Source organism: Canis lupus, chromosome 16, assembly GCF_048164855.1.
Source record: "Canis lupus baileyi chromosome 16, mCanLup2.hap1, whole genome shotgun sequence".
NCBI lineage: Eukaryota > Metazoa > Chordata > Mammalia > Carnivora > Canidae > Canis > Canis lupus.
Genome location: NC_132853.1, coordinates 44,740,366 through 44,760,166, shown reverse-complemented (window position 1 = coordinate 44,760,166; position 19,801 = coordinate 44,740,366). Strand labels below are relative to the sequence as shown.

General features: G+C 40.5%; 1 protein-coding gene across 5 annotated transcripts in view; it reads left to right on the top strand.

Moving 5' to 3' along the window:
• Nucleotides 1-19,801, top strand: part of MAP2K6 (mitogen-activated protein kinase kinase 6) — a 121,504-nt gene that overhangs the window by 63,551 nt on the left and 38,152 nt on the right. For 3 of the 5 annotated variants that reach the window (XM_072780997.1, XM_072780996.1, XM_072781001.1), the window contains exon 2: nt 14,339-14,405. In XM_072780997.1, the coding sequence (XP_072637098.1) occupies nt 14,339-14,405 (67 nt within the window). Of the gene's footprint in view, nt 1-11,235; nt 11,376-14,338; nt 14,406-19,801 lie in introns of those variants that run through there. The other 2 variants (XM_072781000.1, XM_072780998.1) reach the window with 1 other exon arrangement.

Here is a 19,801-nt window from a genome sequence, read left to right as displayed (position 1 = left end):
CTGGGTTGTAGGGTAGCTCTGTTTTTAACTTCTTGAGGAACCTCCACATTGTTCTCCAGAGTGGCTGCACAAGCTTGCATTCCCCCCAACACTATAGGAGAGTTCCCCTTTCAAGGAGAGAGAATCTTTTTTTTTTTTTTTTTAAGATTTTATTTATTCATTCATGAGAGATACAGAGAGAGAGAGAGAGAGAGAGAGAGAGAGAGAGGAAGAGACACAGGCAGAGGGACAAGCAGGCTCCATGCAGGGAGCCTGACGCAGGACTCAATCCCGGGACTCTAGGGTCATGCCCTGGGCCGAAGGCAGGCGCTAAACCACTGAGCCACCCAGGGATTCCCCAAGGAGAGAGAATCTTAAGCAGACTCTGCACTTAGTGAAGAGCCTGATGTGGAGCTTGATTCTACAACCCTGAGATCAGGTCCTGAGCCAAAACCACGAGTCTGACGCCCAATCGACTGAGCCACCCAGGCATCCATCCATGTCCATTTCTAATGATTCACTGTGTTAGCTTCTTGTAGCTACTGCAACAAATCTGTGCAAACTTGGTTGCTGGAAACAATAGAAATGTGTTCTGTCATTGAAGGCCAAAAGTCTGAATCAAGGTGTGGGCAGGTCAGCCTCCTTCCAGAGGCTCTGGGAGAGAATCCTTTTCTTGCCTCATGTAACCTCTGGGAGCTGCCACATTCTTTGGCATTCTGCAGACTCTGGCTCCCTTATTCCAGGATCTGCCTCCGTCTTCTCTGGCTGAATCTAACCTCCCTTTCATCTTGGTTATAAGGGCACTTCTGATGGCATGTAGGGCCCAGCTGGATAATCCAGCATAATCTCCTTATCACAAGATCCTTAATTTAATCACATCTGCAAAATTGTTACTATGGTAACATTCACAGGTGCCAAGGATTAGGATATGGACACATCTTGGAAGCCATTGTTAGCCTGCTTCACCCACTAAAATGTAAACGGTTACATACTTCTTCTACCAAACTGAATCTAAACCCAGCATAAATCTTTTAAGATGGAAGGCTAGAAAGTTTTCTTTTTCTTTTCTTTTTATGAATTGTGTAAATTTTATTTTAAAGTACACTCCACACCCAGTGTGGAGCTCGAATTTGCAACCCTGAGATCAGGAGTCACATACTCCACTGACTGAGCCAGGCAGGCGCCCCAAAAGAGTGTTCTTAAAGTCAGGATCAAGTAAAGATATCTGCAGTGACCATCATATTTAATTATTTTTTTTTTATATAGAAGCCAATGAACCTAAATAAGAGGTACACATATTTAAAGAGTATATGGGGCATCTGGCTGGCTCATTTGGTTAAATGTCTGACTCTTGATTTTGGCTCAGGTCATGATCTCAGGGTCTTGGGATCAAGCCCTGTGTCTGGCTCCTTGCTGGGTGTGGAGCCTGCTTCAAATTCTCTCTCTCTTTCCCTCTATCCCTTCCTAGCCTTGCGCATGTGCTCTCCCTCTGTCTCTCTCTCTCTCAAAGAAAAAAATAAAGTGCGTAAAATTAATGGAGAAACGGATGATTAACAGGTGGTATTGGGACAAGTATCTAGCCATTTGGGGAAGAGGAAACAATGTTCCTGCTTTATAAAAATGCAGAGGCCATAAAGGAACATAAAAAATTTTAATTTTATATAATCCAAAGGCTGAAAACCCCCAAATGTGTGGTGTGTGTCCATGTTGCAACACACACTACCAAAGGGGCAATGTCTTTTCTTATAAAAACATAATAATAATATAAAAATAAGCAAATAGTTTGAACAGGCAGTTCATAGAAAAATAGATAATGGTAGACATAGAAAAAAGGTAAAATATTTCAGCTTTATTAAATATTGAAAAAGTGATTAAAAACAATGAAGTACTCTTGCTTATTAAGTTGACAAAGATGAAAAATATTGTTGAATACTAAGTGTTGTTGAAGGATTATTTATTTATTTCTTCTTTTTTCCATCAAGAATTTGAGAGAGTCCATGAGGATGTATATAATGCAGTAATATAGCTTGCATAAAAATGAGACCACCTGTGAGGGAGTCTTGCCAAGCAAAAAAGTCAATTTTGAATGTGATCAAGTTTTAAAGTGCAGAGGAAAGTGTTGTACCAATAGGGGATATATATCATGGGCGAAATCCAGTGGGAAACTTGATAGAACAAATGACCAGATTTCTTCAAAAACACAATTTCATGCAGAGGGAAGGACAGACAATAAGAAATGGAGAGAGAGCTTATAGATAAAGAGTGAGACAAGAAACTTTATCAAGCAATCGTCAAACATAGATCTGATTCTGATCCTAATTCAAACACATTATAATTTTAAAATATTTGAGATATTTGTGAGACCATTAGAATTTTGAACACTGAGTACATATTAAGAAATTATTTGTTTACATGTAATAATGCTGCTGTGGTTATTTATTTTTATTTTATTTTATATTTTATTTTATTTTATTTTTTAAAGATTTTGTTTATTTATTCATGAGAGACAGAGAGAGAGGCAGAGACACAGGCAGAGGGAGAAGCAGGCTCCATGCAAGGAGCCCGATGTGGGACTCGATCCCGGGTCTCCAGGATCACACCCTGGGCTGAAGGTGGCGCCAAACCACTGAGCCACCCGGGCTACCTGTTTTTGTTTTGTTTTGTTTTTTAATAGTTTCTGGGGCACCTGGGTGGCTTAGTTGATTGGGTATCCAACTTTTGGTTTCAGCTCAGGTCATGATCACAGTCATGGGATCCAGCCCCACATCAGGCTCTGCACTCAGCACAGTGTCTGCTTGAGATTCTTTCCCCCTCCCTCACTGTCTCCCCCTCTGCTCTCTTCCCTGCCCCTGCTCATGCTGTCTCTGCCTCTCTCAAATAAAGAGATAAATAAAATCTTTTTTCTAAAAAACAGTCAATTTCTTTTGGAGATACTTGATAAAATATTTATGGATGAAATGATTTGATGTCTGGGAGAGTGGGTGGGTATAGATGAAATGAGATTGGCTGTGAGTTGATATTTGTTGAAGCTGAGGAATGGGTTCATGTGAATTGATTATAACTGTCTTGTTTACTTTCCCGTGTATTTAAAATGTTCCATAATAAAATGGTATTAAAAGGGTAGTAGGTAAGATGGGCAGTCCAGATGGCTCAGCAGTTTGGCACCTGCCTTTGGCCCAGGGCGTGATCCTGGAGACCTGGGATCGAGTCCCGCGTCAGGCTCTCTGCATGGAGCCTGCTTCTCCCTCTGCCTGTGTCTCTGCCTCTCTCTCTGTGTGTCTCTCAGGAATAAATAAATAAAATCTTTAAAAAAAATAATAAATACATAAAAAATAAAATAAAAGGGTAGGTAAGACACAAACAAAAAATACTTCCTGGAATGCGAATGTGAATGAGTCCCAGTTTGGCCCTACGCATTTCAGCCACCACCCTAAGGAAGGACACGCAAAGAAAAATATTCATATCATCCATAAGCAGAGATTGATACAGGAGAAGCCAACTCTTCTAATTATTGATGACATGTCTTATTTTCTAAGAGTCTTTATAAAGAGGGCATTCTATAAGGTGATGAGACACATCCTTACAGAGATGAATTTCAGAGGTCTTTCTTTAAAGATGTACCCTATTTCATAGTAGAACATAGCTCAATAGCAGAAATGGTGTGAAATCGACTCAACACTGGTAACACAGATGAGGAACTGTGTATTTCTTTGCATCTCTTCGTCTTCATGCAACTTGGTTGAATCAGAGTCACTCCTCTGTAGTTTTCCTTGGCTAGCTGGGAGGTGATCACAGTTCTATTAAAAGTGTGACCTTGGACCAGAGGGAAAAGTCATCCACTTCTCCCAAGAAAAAAAATTCAACCCTCTGAGTCACTATCCGTCTGTTTTACATATTAAAAGAGAGCTTTCTGTAATTCAGTAGCTATTGAAGAAAATCTTTATATTTTGGAAAATTTCAAACGTATTCAATGGTATACAGTACAATGAGCCACCATGTATCCATATCACTTAGTTTTGACAGTTACCAACTCATGGCTAATCTAAGTTCATCTAGATCTCCACTCCCCGACCCCCTCCCCACCACCATATTATTTTGAAGCAAACCCTACAATCAGATTATTTCATTTGGAGACATTTCGGTACTTAGCTCTAAAATATGAATGCTAATTTTAAATCTAAATTAAATTTAGCCCACCATTTTGAAAAGATCAAACACATCACCAAATTTCTTAGCAACCTGTTGCCATATTTTAAAGTGGTATTTTAACACCCGTATGACTACATTTCCTCTCGATAAAGACTCATGAATGAAGCAGCACATAAATGAGGAAGGTGAGCGCAGACAGTGGGGATTCCCCACCTAACCACTGCCTGCCTCCTACCTTCACGCTGGGCCCAGACCACAAGTAAAGGGCATTGACTGTGATTTTGCTGTTAGGTTCTTTCAAGAACACATAGTCAGCATCAAATTGTTGACACGACAAAACATAGTTCAGCTCGATCTGGTCTCAAAAAAAAAAAAGGAGCTTCAATCACATGAGGTTGTAAGAAGAGTCTGCCGAGTGCTTTCATTCTTTGAAAACAGGACCATTTCTAAATGAGTGCTTCTCTAAACGCTCTGGCTTATTCCTCTTTGACGCATCCTGCAATTCTTTGTGTCTTTCACTGATTCTTCATTCACATCTCATTCTGTCAAAATGTTCTTGCCTTGACTGCCTTTCATTCTCTTGCTCTTTTTGTTTCCCTGACTCTCATTCAACTCTTTACCTCTGTTTGTCACTCCCAGATCTGCGTATTTACTCCCCACCCCCAACCGCCACCCAGCCTTAAGCTCCATTCATCTGCTTGAAATGCTCCATTCATCTGTCAGGGGTCACCCCACATCTTACACTTAACACGTCTGCATTGGAATTCATTATCTGCCTTCTCCCCACCACCTACCCCAATTGGCCTGACTTTCCACATTCACTCAAATTTCATTTAAGTGTGGAAAATCCAAATTACTACTACTATTACTACTACCACCTGTAATACTACTACTGCTGCTGCTGGTCCTGCTGCTGCTTATCTTCTAATCTTCTACACCTCTAATCCAGTGAATTTCTAGAGCCTAGGGGTGTTGCCCCCATGAAATTTAAGCAGCTTATTTATCAGACAGATTGCTGTGGTCGCTGCCTCTTACTTCTTGGGTGTAGTGCTTAACTCCTACGTGGGTGAAACATGGGGGATGGCTTTGAAGAGCTTGCGGTCCAGTGTGGCGCAAGGGGGAGCAGATGGGTTTCAATCCATGTAGGAAGGGAGACTTTAAATATATATTCAGACTACTGCAACCAGACAGGTGAGGAGCATTTATTCTACATGTTTTTATGGAAGGCTCCATGGAAGAGAACATGCTTGAGCTGAGAGTTAAAGTTGAGCAGTAGAGACAAGTGATGACAGCATTTTGGGCAAAACATAAGCAAAGACCTGGAAGCTTAAAATGCCAAGGTCTGTATATATGGATGTGTGTGTGTGTATGTGTGTGTGTGTGTGTGTACCCTATTTCCAAATATTCTGCAGATATTAGATTCATCTTGTTACATTATTTTTTTGAAATGTGGATGACATGACATGACCTCTTCAACTGAACAGCATAGATGACTCCTTTTCTTAAATCTGAAATTTAAATATTATTAGTGTTGGTCTTCCAATCTTTGGCTCCAACCTCTGCTTTCATTTTTCTCTGTAGTACCATCCTTCACTTTGTCTAGAGTAGACAACTCACAATTTTTTTGACTCTACCACAGGTCCTTCTCACTACCACTGGGAGCTCATCCTCATTCTGCTTAGAATCTCACTGTTGTATTTCCGCATTCTGGTTGCCAAAATCCTACCCATTACTTAAAAAAAAAAAATTATAATGGAAACATTTAAATATGTAAAAAGAAAAAGACCTAATAAGATAATAAATCCTCATATAGCCTTAAATCCTACCAGTGGTCAAAGGACCACATAAAATACCACTTCCCCTGTGAGATCATTTTTTTTTCATTTCCCTCTTCTGCTTTGAACCTCCCATATATTCATGATGCGGTAGTTGTAGTGTATATCACAGGTACTCTGATATTACAGGAACTGGTTTTTCTTATCCCCTCTTTCAAAGCAGAATTTGTAGCTTGATGAACTTCTTGTTCCTTGTAGTGTCTACTTTGGTGAGTTATTAACAGTTTCAGCTCAAAGATAGAGATAGCCCCATTAGGAGCTTCATCTGGAATTTCTTACTAGCCACAAAGAACTGATTGGTGGTGGGGGAAGTACCAGAGACTGGGCGGAATGTGACCTTATCATCATAAAGAAAGAAATGGTGAAAAAAGGAGACACTCTACTTAGACATATACTTGACAAGGTGTTCTTGACCCTGGCTAGAACATTCAATCATTTGTGGAGAGTTTAAAAAAAAAAAAAAAAAGTCTGTAATGCAGCCACTTTGGAAGACAGGTTAGCAGTTTTGTATAAGACTAACATAGTCTTACCATATGATCCAGCAATCACATTCCTTGGTATTTACCCAAAGGAATTAAAAACATATGTCCACATGAAAACCTGCACACAGATGTTTATAGGAGCTTTATTCATAGCTGCCAAAACTTAGAAGCAACAAGATGCCTGTCGGTAGATGAACTGTGGCACGTTCTGATGATGGCATAGTATTCAATGCTAAAAAGAAATTTGCTATCAAGCTGAGAAAAGATAAAGGAATATCACTAAGTGAAAGAAGCCAGTCAGTGTGTTTCTAACTATATGACATTCTGGAAAAGCCAAAACTATGGAGACAGTTAAAGGATACCAGTGGTTGCTAAGGGTTGGGGAGAAGGAGGGATAAATAGACAGAGCACAGAGGGTTTTTAGGACAGTGAAAATACTCCATGTGGTACTATAATGATATCCACACATGTCTGTATATGTCAGTATATGTCACATATATCAGTATACATTTATCCAAACCCGTTGAATGTACAACACCAGGAGTGAAGCTCAATGTAAACTATGGACTTGGGGGTGATAATGATTCATCAGTGTAAATTCATCAGTTGTAACACGTGCGCCACTCTGGTGGGGATGTTGATGATGGCAAGGCAGGGGACAGGGGGCATATGGGGACTCTCTGTATCTTCCCTTCAATTTTGTTGTGAACTTCAAACTGCTCTTTAAAAAGTAAGTCCTTCGTAAAGAAAGATGTGGAGTCAGAGGCCACACTCCCAGAGATCCTGAGTCTGTAGAACTGGAATCATTCCCATGGTCAGTGGGAACCAAGAGAATATAGTTCCAAATTGATGAGCTGCTTGAAAACTGTAATTTTAACATAAATCACATAAGAGAGGAAGAACAGAGGAGGACATCTGAAGAAATAAGCTGCCCATACAGGGAACAGTCTATTTAGGTCATATTTAAAAAAAATTTAAGGACAACCATGGAAAGAAGAAAAGAAATTGGTATATATTAAGCGCCTGTTAGCTGTTAGACCCTGCTAGATATCTTCACACATATTGTGCCCACTGAGCCTCTCAATGACCCAAGTCTCTCATCTCCCATTAGCAGGCAAGGAAACTAGGTTTAAGAAATGTGTTCAAGCTCACCATGTTAATAAGTGGCACAGCTGGAATTTTAACTGAGGTCTATTGGTATTTAAGTTTGTGCTATTTCTTTTTTTTTTTTTAAGATTTAATTTATTTATTCATGAGCGTCACAGAGAGAGAGAGAGAGAGAGAGAGGCAGAGACACAGGCAGAGGGAGAAGCAGGCTCCATGCAGGGAGCCCGATGTGGGACTCGATCCTGGGTCTCCAGGACCACACCCCGGGCTGAAGGCGGCGCTAAACCGCTGAGCCACCCGGGCTGCCCAGTTTGTGCTATTTCTACTCCAGTCTGTTTCTTTTTTCTATTATTTCAAGGGCTCAATACTCACATTCAAAACAGTTGAGAAAGTAATAAATAAATATTCAGTCGACAACTATTTAAGATGTGCAGGCAGTGAGCGAAATCACTACCATAATGGAACCCATACTGGGAAGATAGATGCTAAACAAGTAATAAATGCAGAAGTAAACACATAATGCAAGCATAATGTGGAATTATGAGAAATGGTATGAGGAATATAAATGGAGGACAGTCATGGAGAGCCATTTGAGACAGATTGGACATTTTTGTAAAGGGTTTAAGCTATTCATTTTTTTATTTATTAGGTTCTTAAATTTTAATTCCAATATGGTTAGTGTACAGTGTTATTTTAGTTTCAGGTGTACAATGCAGTATCTCAACAGTTTTGTACATCACAACAAATGCACTCCTTAGTCCCCATCATCTATTTCTCCCATCCCCCACCCCACCTTCCTTGGGGGTAACCATCAGTTTGTTCTTTTTATTTTTTGTTTATTTTTTAAAGATTTTTTAAAATTTTTTTATTTATTTATGATAGTCACACACACACACACACACACACACACACAGAGGCAGAGACACAGGCAGAGGGAGAAGCAGGCTCCATGCACCGGGAGCCCGACGTAGGATTCGGTCCCGGGTCTCCAGGATTGCGCCCTGGGCCAAAGGCAGGTGCTAAACCACTGCGCCACCCAGGGATCCCTATTTTTTATTTATTTTTTAAAGATTTCATCTATTCATTGGACAGATTAAGAGAGAGAGAGAGCACAAATAGGCAGAGCAGCAGGCAGAGGGTGAAGAAGAACCAGGCTTCCTGAGGAGAAAGGAGCCAGGTGCCGGGCTCAATCCCAGGACCCTGGGATCATAACCCAAGCTGAAGGTAGACACTTACCCGATGGAGCCGCCCAGGAGTCCCCATTGTTCTTTTTTAGTTAAGAATGTCTTCCTTCCTTGGTTTGTCCTCCTCTCTCTTTTCTCCTCCTTTGTTCATTTGTTCTGTTTCTTAAGTTCCACATAAGAGTGAAATCTCTGACTAGTTTCACTTAGCATTATACTCTTTAGCTCCATCGACATTGTTGCAAATTTATCATTTTAGCATTTCATTCTTTTTGATGGGTGAATACTATTCCATCGTATATGTGTGTGTGTGTGTGTGTGTGTGTGTGTGTGTGTGTGCACCATATCTTCATCCATTTATTTGTTGATGAACACTTGGGCTGCTTCCATAATTTGGCTATTGTAAATAATGATACAATAATCATTGGGGTGTACATATCCTTTTGAATTAGTGTTTTTGTATTCTTTAGGTAAATACCCAGTAGTGCAATTCCTGGATTGGAGGGTTGTTATATTTTTAGGTTTTTGAGAACCCTCATACTGCCTTCCAGAGTGGCCGCACCTATGGGTATCCTTGCCAACAGAGACAGAGTGGACATTTTAAGCTAAAATGTCCGAGGTTCTGTAAAGTGCATTGAGTTCACATTCTGTGTGAGATGCTAGGATATGAAAACCGGACATGTGGACTGTGACCCTGAAGGGGTGTTCAGGAAGGTCTGGGAGGGTTCTGTGGGGGTGTATGATAAAAGAGCTGGGTATGGAAGTTTGGCTTCTTGTCCACAAGAGGGCTAGAACCTTCTAGGCAGAAGCAGCACAAAGATCCATCTCCCTCCTTGAAATCCATCTCCCTCCTTGAAATCAAAATGACTACACGTTTTAACACAAACTTGTCAGCTTTCTTTCTCTAAATCTTATGTAGTTCTGAAGAAGGTTGGCACACTGGCTGGAGTCTCAGTGGTGGGTGAGATCCAGGGGTTTCAGGGGGAATGGAAGCATCTGCGTCCTATCGCTGTTGCAAAGCCAGCTTTCTCCCTGCACTCCCTTCCCTCTGCCCTGCTCTGTTAGCTGCTTTGCCTCTGATCATCGCAATTTAATAACATCTAATGACACTCCTCTGCCGATTTCAGCGCCAGCTCCCCTTGGGACTTAAGCCTAGATGCAAGTATTAAAGAGAGGGCAGCCAAGGCTTCCAGGTTGCCAGTTACTTGGCTGGAAATCCCATTCACGTTGGGAAACAGATTTTTAAAATAAATCTGGCACTGGAAGCGATGCCATCCTTTTGTAAAGCTGTGTCAATAATCATAAACCCTCATAATCATGCCCCCCAACCTCTTGGCCAAGCTGACAAATATTTAGGCTTCACCGTATCCTCATGATGCCACCTTCTGTTGACCCTGTGGGATTCTCTTGCTGTTTGGGTTGGCACTGGCTCACAGTCTTCTGTTTTATGTAATAAGGCACATGAGAGAAGCTCTTTGTACATAGCCCGTCCGCGTGGGTACTGAGCAAGAGGTCTTGTGTACCCCATCATTTTCGGTATGGTCAAAGCTAGTGAACATTTCTGTGGCCTGGGAAATGTTTGCTAACTATTGGCAAGGTTTTTATTTTCCAGTGCCATTTTGCTCCGGGCCAGGATTATAATGACCCGGCTTTGGTTTAAGATGAATTTTGCAAATATATGTGTGTGGTGGGGCTACATTTTCAGAGAAAACAAGCCTGGGTGTGGCCCAGGCTGATGTAATATAGCACTGCAAATGCTCAGGCAAGCCAACGAGGCTTACCCTTTGCAGATTGTACCAACAATCGAGGTCTGTAGGAGGACACAGGAATTCTCTCATTCTGAGAAGGTGGTTACTAGCATGTGACACAACACAGAGCCTATTTTCTGATATGTTTTCCGTGTTTGCTTCAGTTTATCAAGGGAAAGGGCCATTTAACGCACTTGGGCACTTAGTTGTATCATTTACATTTCTTCCTCACTGAGTTTCTTTCTTTCTTTCTTTCTTTCTTTCTTTCTTTCTTTCTTTCTTTCTTTCTTTCTTTCTTTCTTTCTTTCTTTCTTTTTCTTTCTTTCTTTCTTCTTTTTCTTTCTTCTTTCTTTCTTTCTTTCTTTCTTTCTTTCTTTCTTTCTTTCTTTCTTTCTTTCTTTCTTTCATCAACGTGGTGTTAAATGTTAACGTCAGGTGTTGGCAGGCCTTGCAGGGGGAACAGATTGCTTTGAAATAAACACAGCTGGGAACTGACCACATATCGTTTTTCTTTCTTTTAAGAAATGAAAGAAGCATTTATAGAAGGGCTGGAGCATGCACGACTGTCCAGAATTCCTTTATAAATTTGTTTTCTTCCATGTCAGGGTAACGGTTAGCATCATGCCTTGGTGTCCAAATGGACCCACTTTTCCTTCTTTCTTTGTGAAGTTGCGGTTTGCTGGGAACAATAAACTCAGAGAGGTTTGCTGCAATCTGCACTTGAGAGGGTGGAGTCTATTCAGTGCTGCTTCTCTCTGCTGAAGTGTGGTCTTCAGAGCTAAGCAAAGAATGCCTTGTGTGTGGTGTTCTTCTGCTAGCCTTGCTTGCAGCCTTGAAAACCTCATCCGAGTCACTCCCGGCCTCTTACTGGGCTCCTCTTTCAGTGATGGGCAAGTAAGTGAATTGTGGAATTTTGGTGCATGTGTCTGCGATTTTTGTTTGATTTGATGCACTATGGAAAATGAAGGCAGGGTTTGTTATAACTGTGTAATTCAACCAGGTTTGGTATCTCTTGCAAGTAGTTGTCTTACTGCTGTCAGAAGAGAAGCAGGAGCCTTTTTTTCTCACACCTGGAAGACTTTATTTTTGTTTTGGTCATTTATTCCTTTATTCTCTGTGCCAAGGGCTTCTCTCTCTCTCTCTCTCTCTCTCTCTCTCTTTCATTTACTCTTTCTTTGCATAGACGTTTCAATGATTTGTTGAGTTATAGAATAGTGAATTGTTAATAATCAATTGCTATGGTAGAAAAATGCATTGCTCTATTTTTCAAAGGCAGTTTCCCCCATAAATAGCTCTCTCTCTTGACATCTATCTTGTCAGAGCTGAGTTAGAAATGAAGAAGAGAGAGATACGGGAATATAACTTTGGCTGTTGGTTTGCTTAAATGGCGTCAGGGGAGCCTTTTTTCACAGGCAAAATATATTTAACTTTGGTTTTATTTTGTTTTAATGGAGAGGACTACAGGGTTGTATCTGCTGGGATTATCTGAATTACCTGGCACCTGGGTGGGAGTAGAGATGTGGTCATCTGGACAAATGGCACTTGTTCATTCCTCACTAGAGTATCCCATTTAAAGTTGCATCCTCTGTCAATTTAACTGAGGCCCATGGAGAGGAACCGTTGGAATTAGGCCACTACATCTATTTGGATTTTCACTATCAGATCCAGCACTTATCATCGTTCTTGGGATACAGCACAGCTCCTTGTATTATCCACCATATGTATGGACAAGGCTTTACATATTGTCTAACTGACTAACTTAGTAGTGTGAGCTAAGCAGACATCTGAGTTCCAGGAGGAGGAAAGTACATAGTGAGTTTTGAGTCTTATGAAACACAGAGATGAGTCCAAAGTAGGAGAGCATTTGAGAAAACCTGTTACAATGAAGGTGGACCTGAAAGGCTTTCTCTGCCTTGGCTACTGCCAAGCATATTTTTTCTTGGCTTTATACAACTTGGCAGAGTTAGTCTTGATTTTGGATTCTGAAGGCATAGAGAAAAAGAGTCAGTTACACATTATCTTGGACTGAGATAATCTGACCAGTTCCACTCATGAATTTCTTAAATGACTTACTCTGTTTTATTGAGACTGTACAGATTCTTTCTCTAAATGATTATAATTAACCGCTACTTAAGATAAGTCTGTGTTCGTTCATATGTGATACCCTCTGGCCTTCCTATCCAGCCCAATAAGGTAGGGATTAGTATTATTTCCCCATTTTACAGTTGAGGATATTGAGAGTCAGATGAAAAGTGACTCTGGAGGTTACTTGGTAAGGAAAGTACTAGATGTAAACTGGTTTTTTAAAAGCTCAAAATCTCATGCTCCTCTTGCTGCGATTTGGGTGTCGGAGACCTAGATTCTGATCCTGGCTGGGTTGTTGCTGGCTCTCCGATGTTGAACAGTTACTGAAGTCTTTGGATGTCATTTTCCTGTAAGGAGGTTATATGCTTGATGTCTTATGTTTCTTTGCATCTTGAGAATTTCTATCAAGGGCTTTGTCCAGGGCTGGTGTCATTGCTGTAGTACACCCCTGCAATGTAGAGCAGAGAGGAGAAAAGAAAGTAGAACTATCTGCCCTCTATCCAGATCTGTTTTGGTTTCCCCTGCCAAGCAGGAAGAGATACAGGATCTCCTTAGGTGAGGAATATTCTGGGGCCTTAAGAGACTATTTTCTTGGATCTGTCTCCTGAGCTGGCATTTCTCAGTGCGTTCTTTGTTTTTTTTTCCTTGAGAGATGGGGGAGGGGCAAGAGGAAAGGAGAGACAGAGAATCTTAAGCAGGCTCCATGCCCAGCACAGAGCCTGACACGGGGCTCGATCATAGGAACCTGAGCCCAAATCAAGAGTTGGTTGCTTAACTAACTGAGCCACCCAGGTGCCCCGTCAGCCTGTTCTTTTTTATTCATCAACAAGATTATTTGAGCCAAAGTCTCTGCAGTTTCAATCCAGAGATGACATGTGGGTTACAATCCCACCTGGCCCCAAAAGAAGTGATAACCTCCCTGCACGAGCCCATCTGTTATCTTATTCCTTTTTGGAACAGAGTAAATGTAAATAAATATTACTCTCTCCCTCCTTTAGGTGTTTCAGCTTATGGCAGGTGGTTGACAAATGGGCAGGGCAGAGGGGTGGGAAGGTATTGTTTATTCTCCCTCTGTAGCTAACTCTATCAGTTGTTTACAGATCAAATTAGAAAGTTATAAGATACTGAGATAAGGGTGATTATATTTGACTGACATTGAAAAGGAAAAATTATATAGCTACCATTTACCATCTACCATTATTTTGTACAGGAAAGAACAAAGAAGTTGAAACAACCAACTCTCAGCAGGGAGAAGAGGGCAGCTCTCCTGAGTAAAGAGAGTTAGCATTCTTATACTGGTAGTTTCATCCTTTTTTTTTTTTTTTTTTAAGATTTTATTTACTTATTCATGAGAGACACACAGAGAGAGAGAGAGAGAGAGAGGCAGAGGCAGAGATATAGGCAGAGGGAGAAGCAGCCTCCATGCAGGGGGCCTGATGTGGGACTCGATCCCAGGACCCGGGATCATGCCCTGAGCCAAAGGCAGACGCTCAACCACTGAGCCACCCGGGGCCCCTGATAGTTTCATCCTTAAGTGGTGAAAAACCTCATCCATGACCACAATCTGCATTTGGGAAGCTGTGCTTTGCCTGGTGCTTGGGTGCTGGTCACTCACAGACTTCCTGGCTAGGAGGTGGGGTTTTTGAATGAGGAGGTGAGAGCTCCACGTTCCCAGGCTAGCCCTTTCTCCTTCACTTCTGCTGCAGTGTCTCTGTCCCCACACTCATGCTGTAATACAGACCTTAACTTTATGCTTATGTCTTTCCCCGTAGGCAGGAAGCGGAACCCTGGTCTTAAAATTCCAAAAGAAGCATTTGAACAACCTCAGACCAGTTCCACGTAAGTTGACAAGATCATCGTCTTACTCCAAACACTTCACTTTACAGATTTCCAGGGAAGGGGGGTTCATTTTTGGGCTGATGAGCAATGCCTTGACTATGGAAATCACTGTTAGAAAGAAGAGCCCCCTCCCCCTTTTAAAAAGATTTTATTTATTTATTCATGAGAGACACACAGAGAGAGGCGGAGACATAGGCAGAGGGAGAAGCAGGCTCCTTCTGGGGAGCCTGGCACAGGACTCGATCCCAGGACCCCAGGATCATGACCTGAACCAAAGGCAGACACTCAGCCACTGAGCTACCGAGGTGTTCCAAGAAGAGCCCTTTAAAGCAGGGAACCATGGGCTCACTGCTCTGAGACCTGAAATAATCAGGTCAGTCAATCTATGTTGAATGGATAGCTTTGAACTCAGCGTCTCACCTTACTGGTTGGCAGAAAATGGAGTGTCACAAATGCATTTGGCAGGTGGGGTCCTATGAAGTTCAGAAAGGTCCCTGGATGTGGATTTTTTTGCCTTTTCCACATAGACTTGAGCAAATAAGCAAATCCCTGTGAGAGCCACGACTATAAAACTTGGGTTGAGATGGAAAGATGGTATTTGGTAAGGACTCAACATCCTGACACCTAAATCCTGTCCCATATAAATAGAAGACAAAATGAAGTAAAGGAACTTTTTAATTTTAATTAGCAGAGGCTTTGGCCCAAATCCCTAAGTGAGCTCAAGTCCCGGTGAAGCAGGATTACCCTCTCCTTTAGCCTCTCTCTTATTTCTTTTTCTCTCTGTGGGGTGGTGAGAATACCTCCTGTCCCGCTGGAGGTATGACTATGTTATTACAAAGCATCTCCTTGGGAGGAATGGAAATTGCAAGGAAAAAATTCAGAACAGAAGTACAAGAGAGGCAGAGCAAGTATAAGGAAAGGCCATCCCAGTGGAAGCTCGAGACCAAAGGCCTTTGCTCATCTCTACAAAAGTGTCTCCCTTTCTAAAGGTTTTTGGCCTTCACCATGATTCATCCTATCAGAAATTGCCCCTTCTGGTGGTGGAATGTTCTGATCATGTCTACTGTAAGACTTTGTTGAGACCATTGGCTATTCCATGAGTGGTATGAAGAAATGTTCGGTTCAAGACAAACATTGAAGTATGGAGCCGAGTGGAGGGCCACTCCTCAGGGTAGCTCAAGGGCCACACTCACCTTAGACAGTTCCTTTAGTGAGGCGCTACAGGACTAGGTTCTTTTCATATCTGCTATGGCGAGAGATTTTTTTTTTCTGGCCCTTTTGGTTGTTTTTTGTTTTTTGTTTTTTGTTTTTTCCTGTGGACCTGTGACCTGTGTAATTCATAACTTCTCCCCTCTGATTGGTTTCTCAAGAGTTTAGACTCAAATATATTCCTTCCCTGTACTATCTGCATAGGACTCTATGTCATAGACTTTTGAAACTTTTCCACTTGAAATGATTGTAGATTCACAGGACATTACAAAGAAATGCACTGGGAGATCCCATACACTCTTCCCCTGGTTTGTGTCCTCTCCTCCATGTTAACATCTCACACAATTGCAGCACAATATCAAAACAGAGTGGCATTGGTGTAAGCCTAGAACTTATTCAAATCTCACCAGTATTGTAAATTCTTGTGTGTGCATTTGTGTGTGTGTGTGTGTGTGTAGCTCTATGCGATTTTATCACGTGTGTAGCCTTATGGAACCACTACCATAATCAAGATACTCAATTGTATCAACCCCACAAGACTCTTTGGTGTTATTCCCTTAGAGCCACGTCTACCTCTAACCCCCAGTCCTAACCCTCTGGCAACCACTAATCTGTTCCACATTTCCATTTTGTTTTCATGGTTGCTGCATAAACGGAATCATGCATCTATTTGAGATTGGCTTTTCCATTCCACGTAGTTTCTTTGGATTCATTCAAATTGTTCCTTGTATCAATAATTCTTTCCTCATTATTACTGAATCCATTCCATGATATGGATATACCATGGTTTCTTTTAACCCTTTAGCCTTAGAAGGAGATATGGGTAGTTTCCACTTTGGGGCTGTTATGACCATAGCAAGTTCTTGCGTGAAAATAAGTCTTCATTTCCCCATGGACATATGTCCAATAGTGCAGTTGCTGGGTCATATGGTAAGGCCATTTTTGAAATAACTTCCAAAGTATTTTCCAGAGTGGTTGTACCATTTTACATTCTTATTAGCAATTTATGAATGATCCAGTTTCTCTGCATCCTTGCCAACATTAACACTGTTTCCCATTTTAGTCATTCTTTTTTTAGAAAAATATTTATTTGTGTGTGTGAGAGAGAAAGTGAAAGTCGGGGCGGGGGGCAGTGAGGGGGAGGGAGAGAGAATCTCAAGGAGATTCCCTGCTGAGCATGGAGCCTGACACAGGACTCTGTCTCATGACCCTGAGATCTTGACCTGAGCTGAAATCAAGAATCGGGCATTTAACTGACTGAGCCACCCAGGTGCCCCACTGGTCATTCTGATCGATGTATAATATCATATCATTGCGGTTCTCATTTTCATTTCTCTAGTGGCTAATGCTGCTGAGTATTTTTAGGTGTTTATTTCCCATCCATATATCTTTGATGGTGAAATATCTGTGCATGTCTTTGCCTGCTTCCTAATTAGATTACCCTTTTTAACGTTGAGTTTTGAGACTTCTTTCTATATTCTAGACATGAGGAGTTTGTCAGATATGCGATTTGAAAACATTTCTCCTCATCCTTTTATTTTGATTAAATCCCGCCTAGCAATTTTTCCTCTTATGGGTCATGCTTTCAGTGACAATTTAAAGAACCCATTGCTTCACACTTTGTTCTTATGTTTCAAGATAATTTTGGCTATTTTAGGGCTTTTCTTTCCATATTAGTTTTAGAAGTAGCTCATCTATGTCTACAAATGGACTTGCTGAGATTTTGGTAGGAATTATGTTGAACCTTTAGATCAATTTAGGCAGTACTGACATCTTGACTACACTGTCTCCTAGTCCATGAACCTGGTAGACTTCTGCAAGTCTTTAGATTTTCTTTGATGTCTTTCATCAATATTTTATAGTTTTCATCATACAAACTCTGCATTAGGGGTTGTGAAGATTTTTACCTAAGTATTTCATTTTGTGGAGGTAACCATAAGTGATACTCCATTTAAAATTTCGGTTTCCACCGTTAAGGGTCAGTGTATTAAAATACAATAGAGGGATCCCTGGGTGGCGCAGCGGTTTGGCGCCTGCCTTTGGCCCAGGGCGCGATCCTGGAGACCCGGGATCGAATCCCACATCGGGCTCCCGGTGCATGGAGCCTGCTTCTCCCTCTGCCTATGTCTCTGCCTCTGTCTCTCTCTCTCTCTGTGACTATCATAAATAAATAAAAATTAAAAAATAAATAAATAAATAAAAATTTAATAAAAAAAATAAAAAATAAAAAAATAAAATACAATAGATTTTTCTGTATTGCTCTTATAATCTGTGACCATACTGAATTCACTTAGAAGTTCTAGGAGTGTTTTTGTAGAGTTTTTTTTTTTTCATTTTTGTAGATTTTTTAGAGTTCTATGTAGATAGTCATGCCATCTGCAAATAGAGACAGTTTTCTTTCTTCCTTTCTGAACTGTATTTTAAAAAGCTTTTATTATTTTTTTGCTTTATTTCAGTAGCAAGAATATCCAGTACTGTGTCACATAAGATTGGTGAGAGCAGGCAACCTTGCTTTGTTGTTACAGGGAAAGCATTCAATATCCTACCATTAGGCATGATGTTAGGTTTTTGTAAATTGAGGGTTGAAAAAGTTCCTCTCTAGTCATGGGGTATTGAGGGTTTTTATTGTTAATGTGTGTTGAATTTTTGTTAAGTGCTTTTTTGTGCATCACTTGACACAATCATAGATTTTTCTTCTTTGTACTGTTTATATGGATTGCATTGTGATTGATTTTTAAATATTAAACTAGCTTTGCATACCCAAGATAAATCTCACTTGGTTGTGGTACATTTTTTTTTTTTTTATATATATGTCATTGGATTCAATCTGTTGAAATTTTGCTGAGGATTTTTGCATCTAAATGCATGAGAGATGTTCATCTGTAGTGGATTGTTTGGAGTTCTTTTTTTTTTTCATTGTGTTATTATTTTCTGGTTTTGACATTAAGGTAATTTGGCCTCATAAAATTAATTGTTAAGAGTTTCTTCTGTGTTTTTTTTTTTTCCTGGTAGACACATAAAATCTGTATTAATTCTTTTTAAAAAATGTTTGCTAAAATTCTCCAGTGAAACAAAATGAGCCAATATATTTATTTTTCCTGGAGTTTTTAAAATACAAAATCAATTTCTGTAATGGTTGTAGGACTCTACAGATGATCTGTTTTTTCAAGTTTGGGTGGTTGTAGGTTTTCAGGGAACTGGTCCATTTCTTCTAAGTTGTTGAATCTATAAGAGTAACATAGCTTCTAGTATTTCCTAATTATTCTTTGAATGGCTGCAGGACATGTGATATCCCAGTTTTTCCTGAGATTGGTAATCTGTGCCTTCTCTCTTGTAGTTTGTATCAGTCTTACTGAGGTTTACTAGTATTATTGATTTTTTTAAAGGATTTTATTTATTTATTTAGAGAGCATGTGTGCAAGAGGGGGAGGGACAGAAGGAGAGGGACAGAGAAACTCAAGCAGACTCCCCACTGAGTGCATGGAGCTTGACTCAGGGCTCTGAGATGAAAACCTGTGCTAAAATCGAGAGTCACACGCTTAACTGATTGAGCCACCCTGGTGCCCGTTTTTTGGATACATTCTTATGTCACCCTTCCACTTGTCTTACATTCCTTCCCTTTAAATTTTTAGTCCTCATTTTCTTCTAACTTATATTGATTTTCTGTATTTTGTGAATTTTATGAAAGCCACAATAAATCCTTCCTTGGTATAAACAAATGAATAAAAACCTACGCAATGATAAACATAGTTTCTGTGTTGTCTTTCCCTCATGTGTTAGAATAAACTTTGAATATGATTTTCTTTTTCACTGTGTAAAGCCAAGAGCATCGCTTTATTATTATAGACTAGACCACTTTAGCTCATGGAGAGCCTTATTAGTAGTAGTTGTATTTTAATACCGATTCTTATATTTGTAGTCCTAAAGAAGTAGCTTCCACATTTTGTGTTTTTCTTGGCGATATTTTAGGGTTGGCTTGGTGACTCTTACCATTTATACCCTGCCTTCTTCTGCCGTACTACACAAAAATAAATATCCTGGGACAGAGCTCCATTCTTCCTAGTTTCGTGTGTGTGGTCCCTCTGCTTGAGCTCTTTCTTTGAGTAACTGATGCCAATGTGTTTTTGGCTCAGGTTTCTGAGCTGTCCCCATACTTGATTGGCAACAGCTAATTCTGAATTGATTCT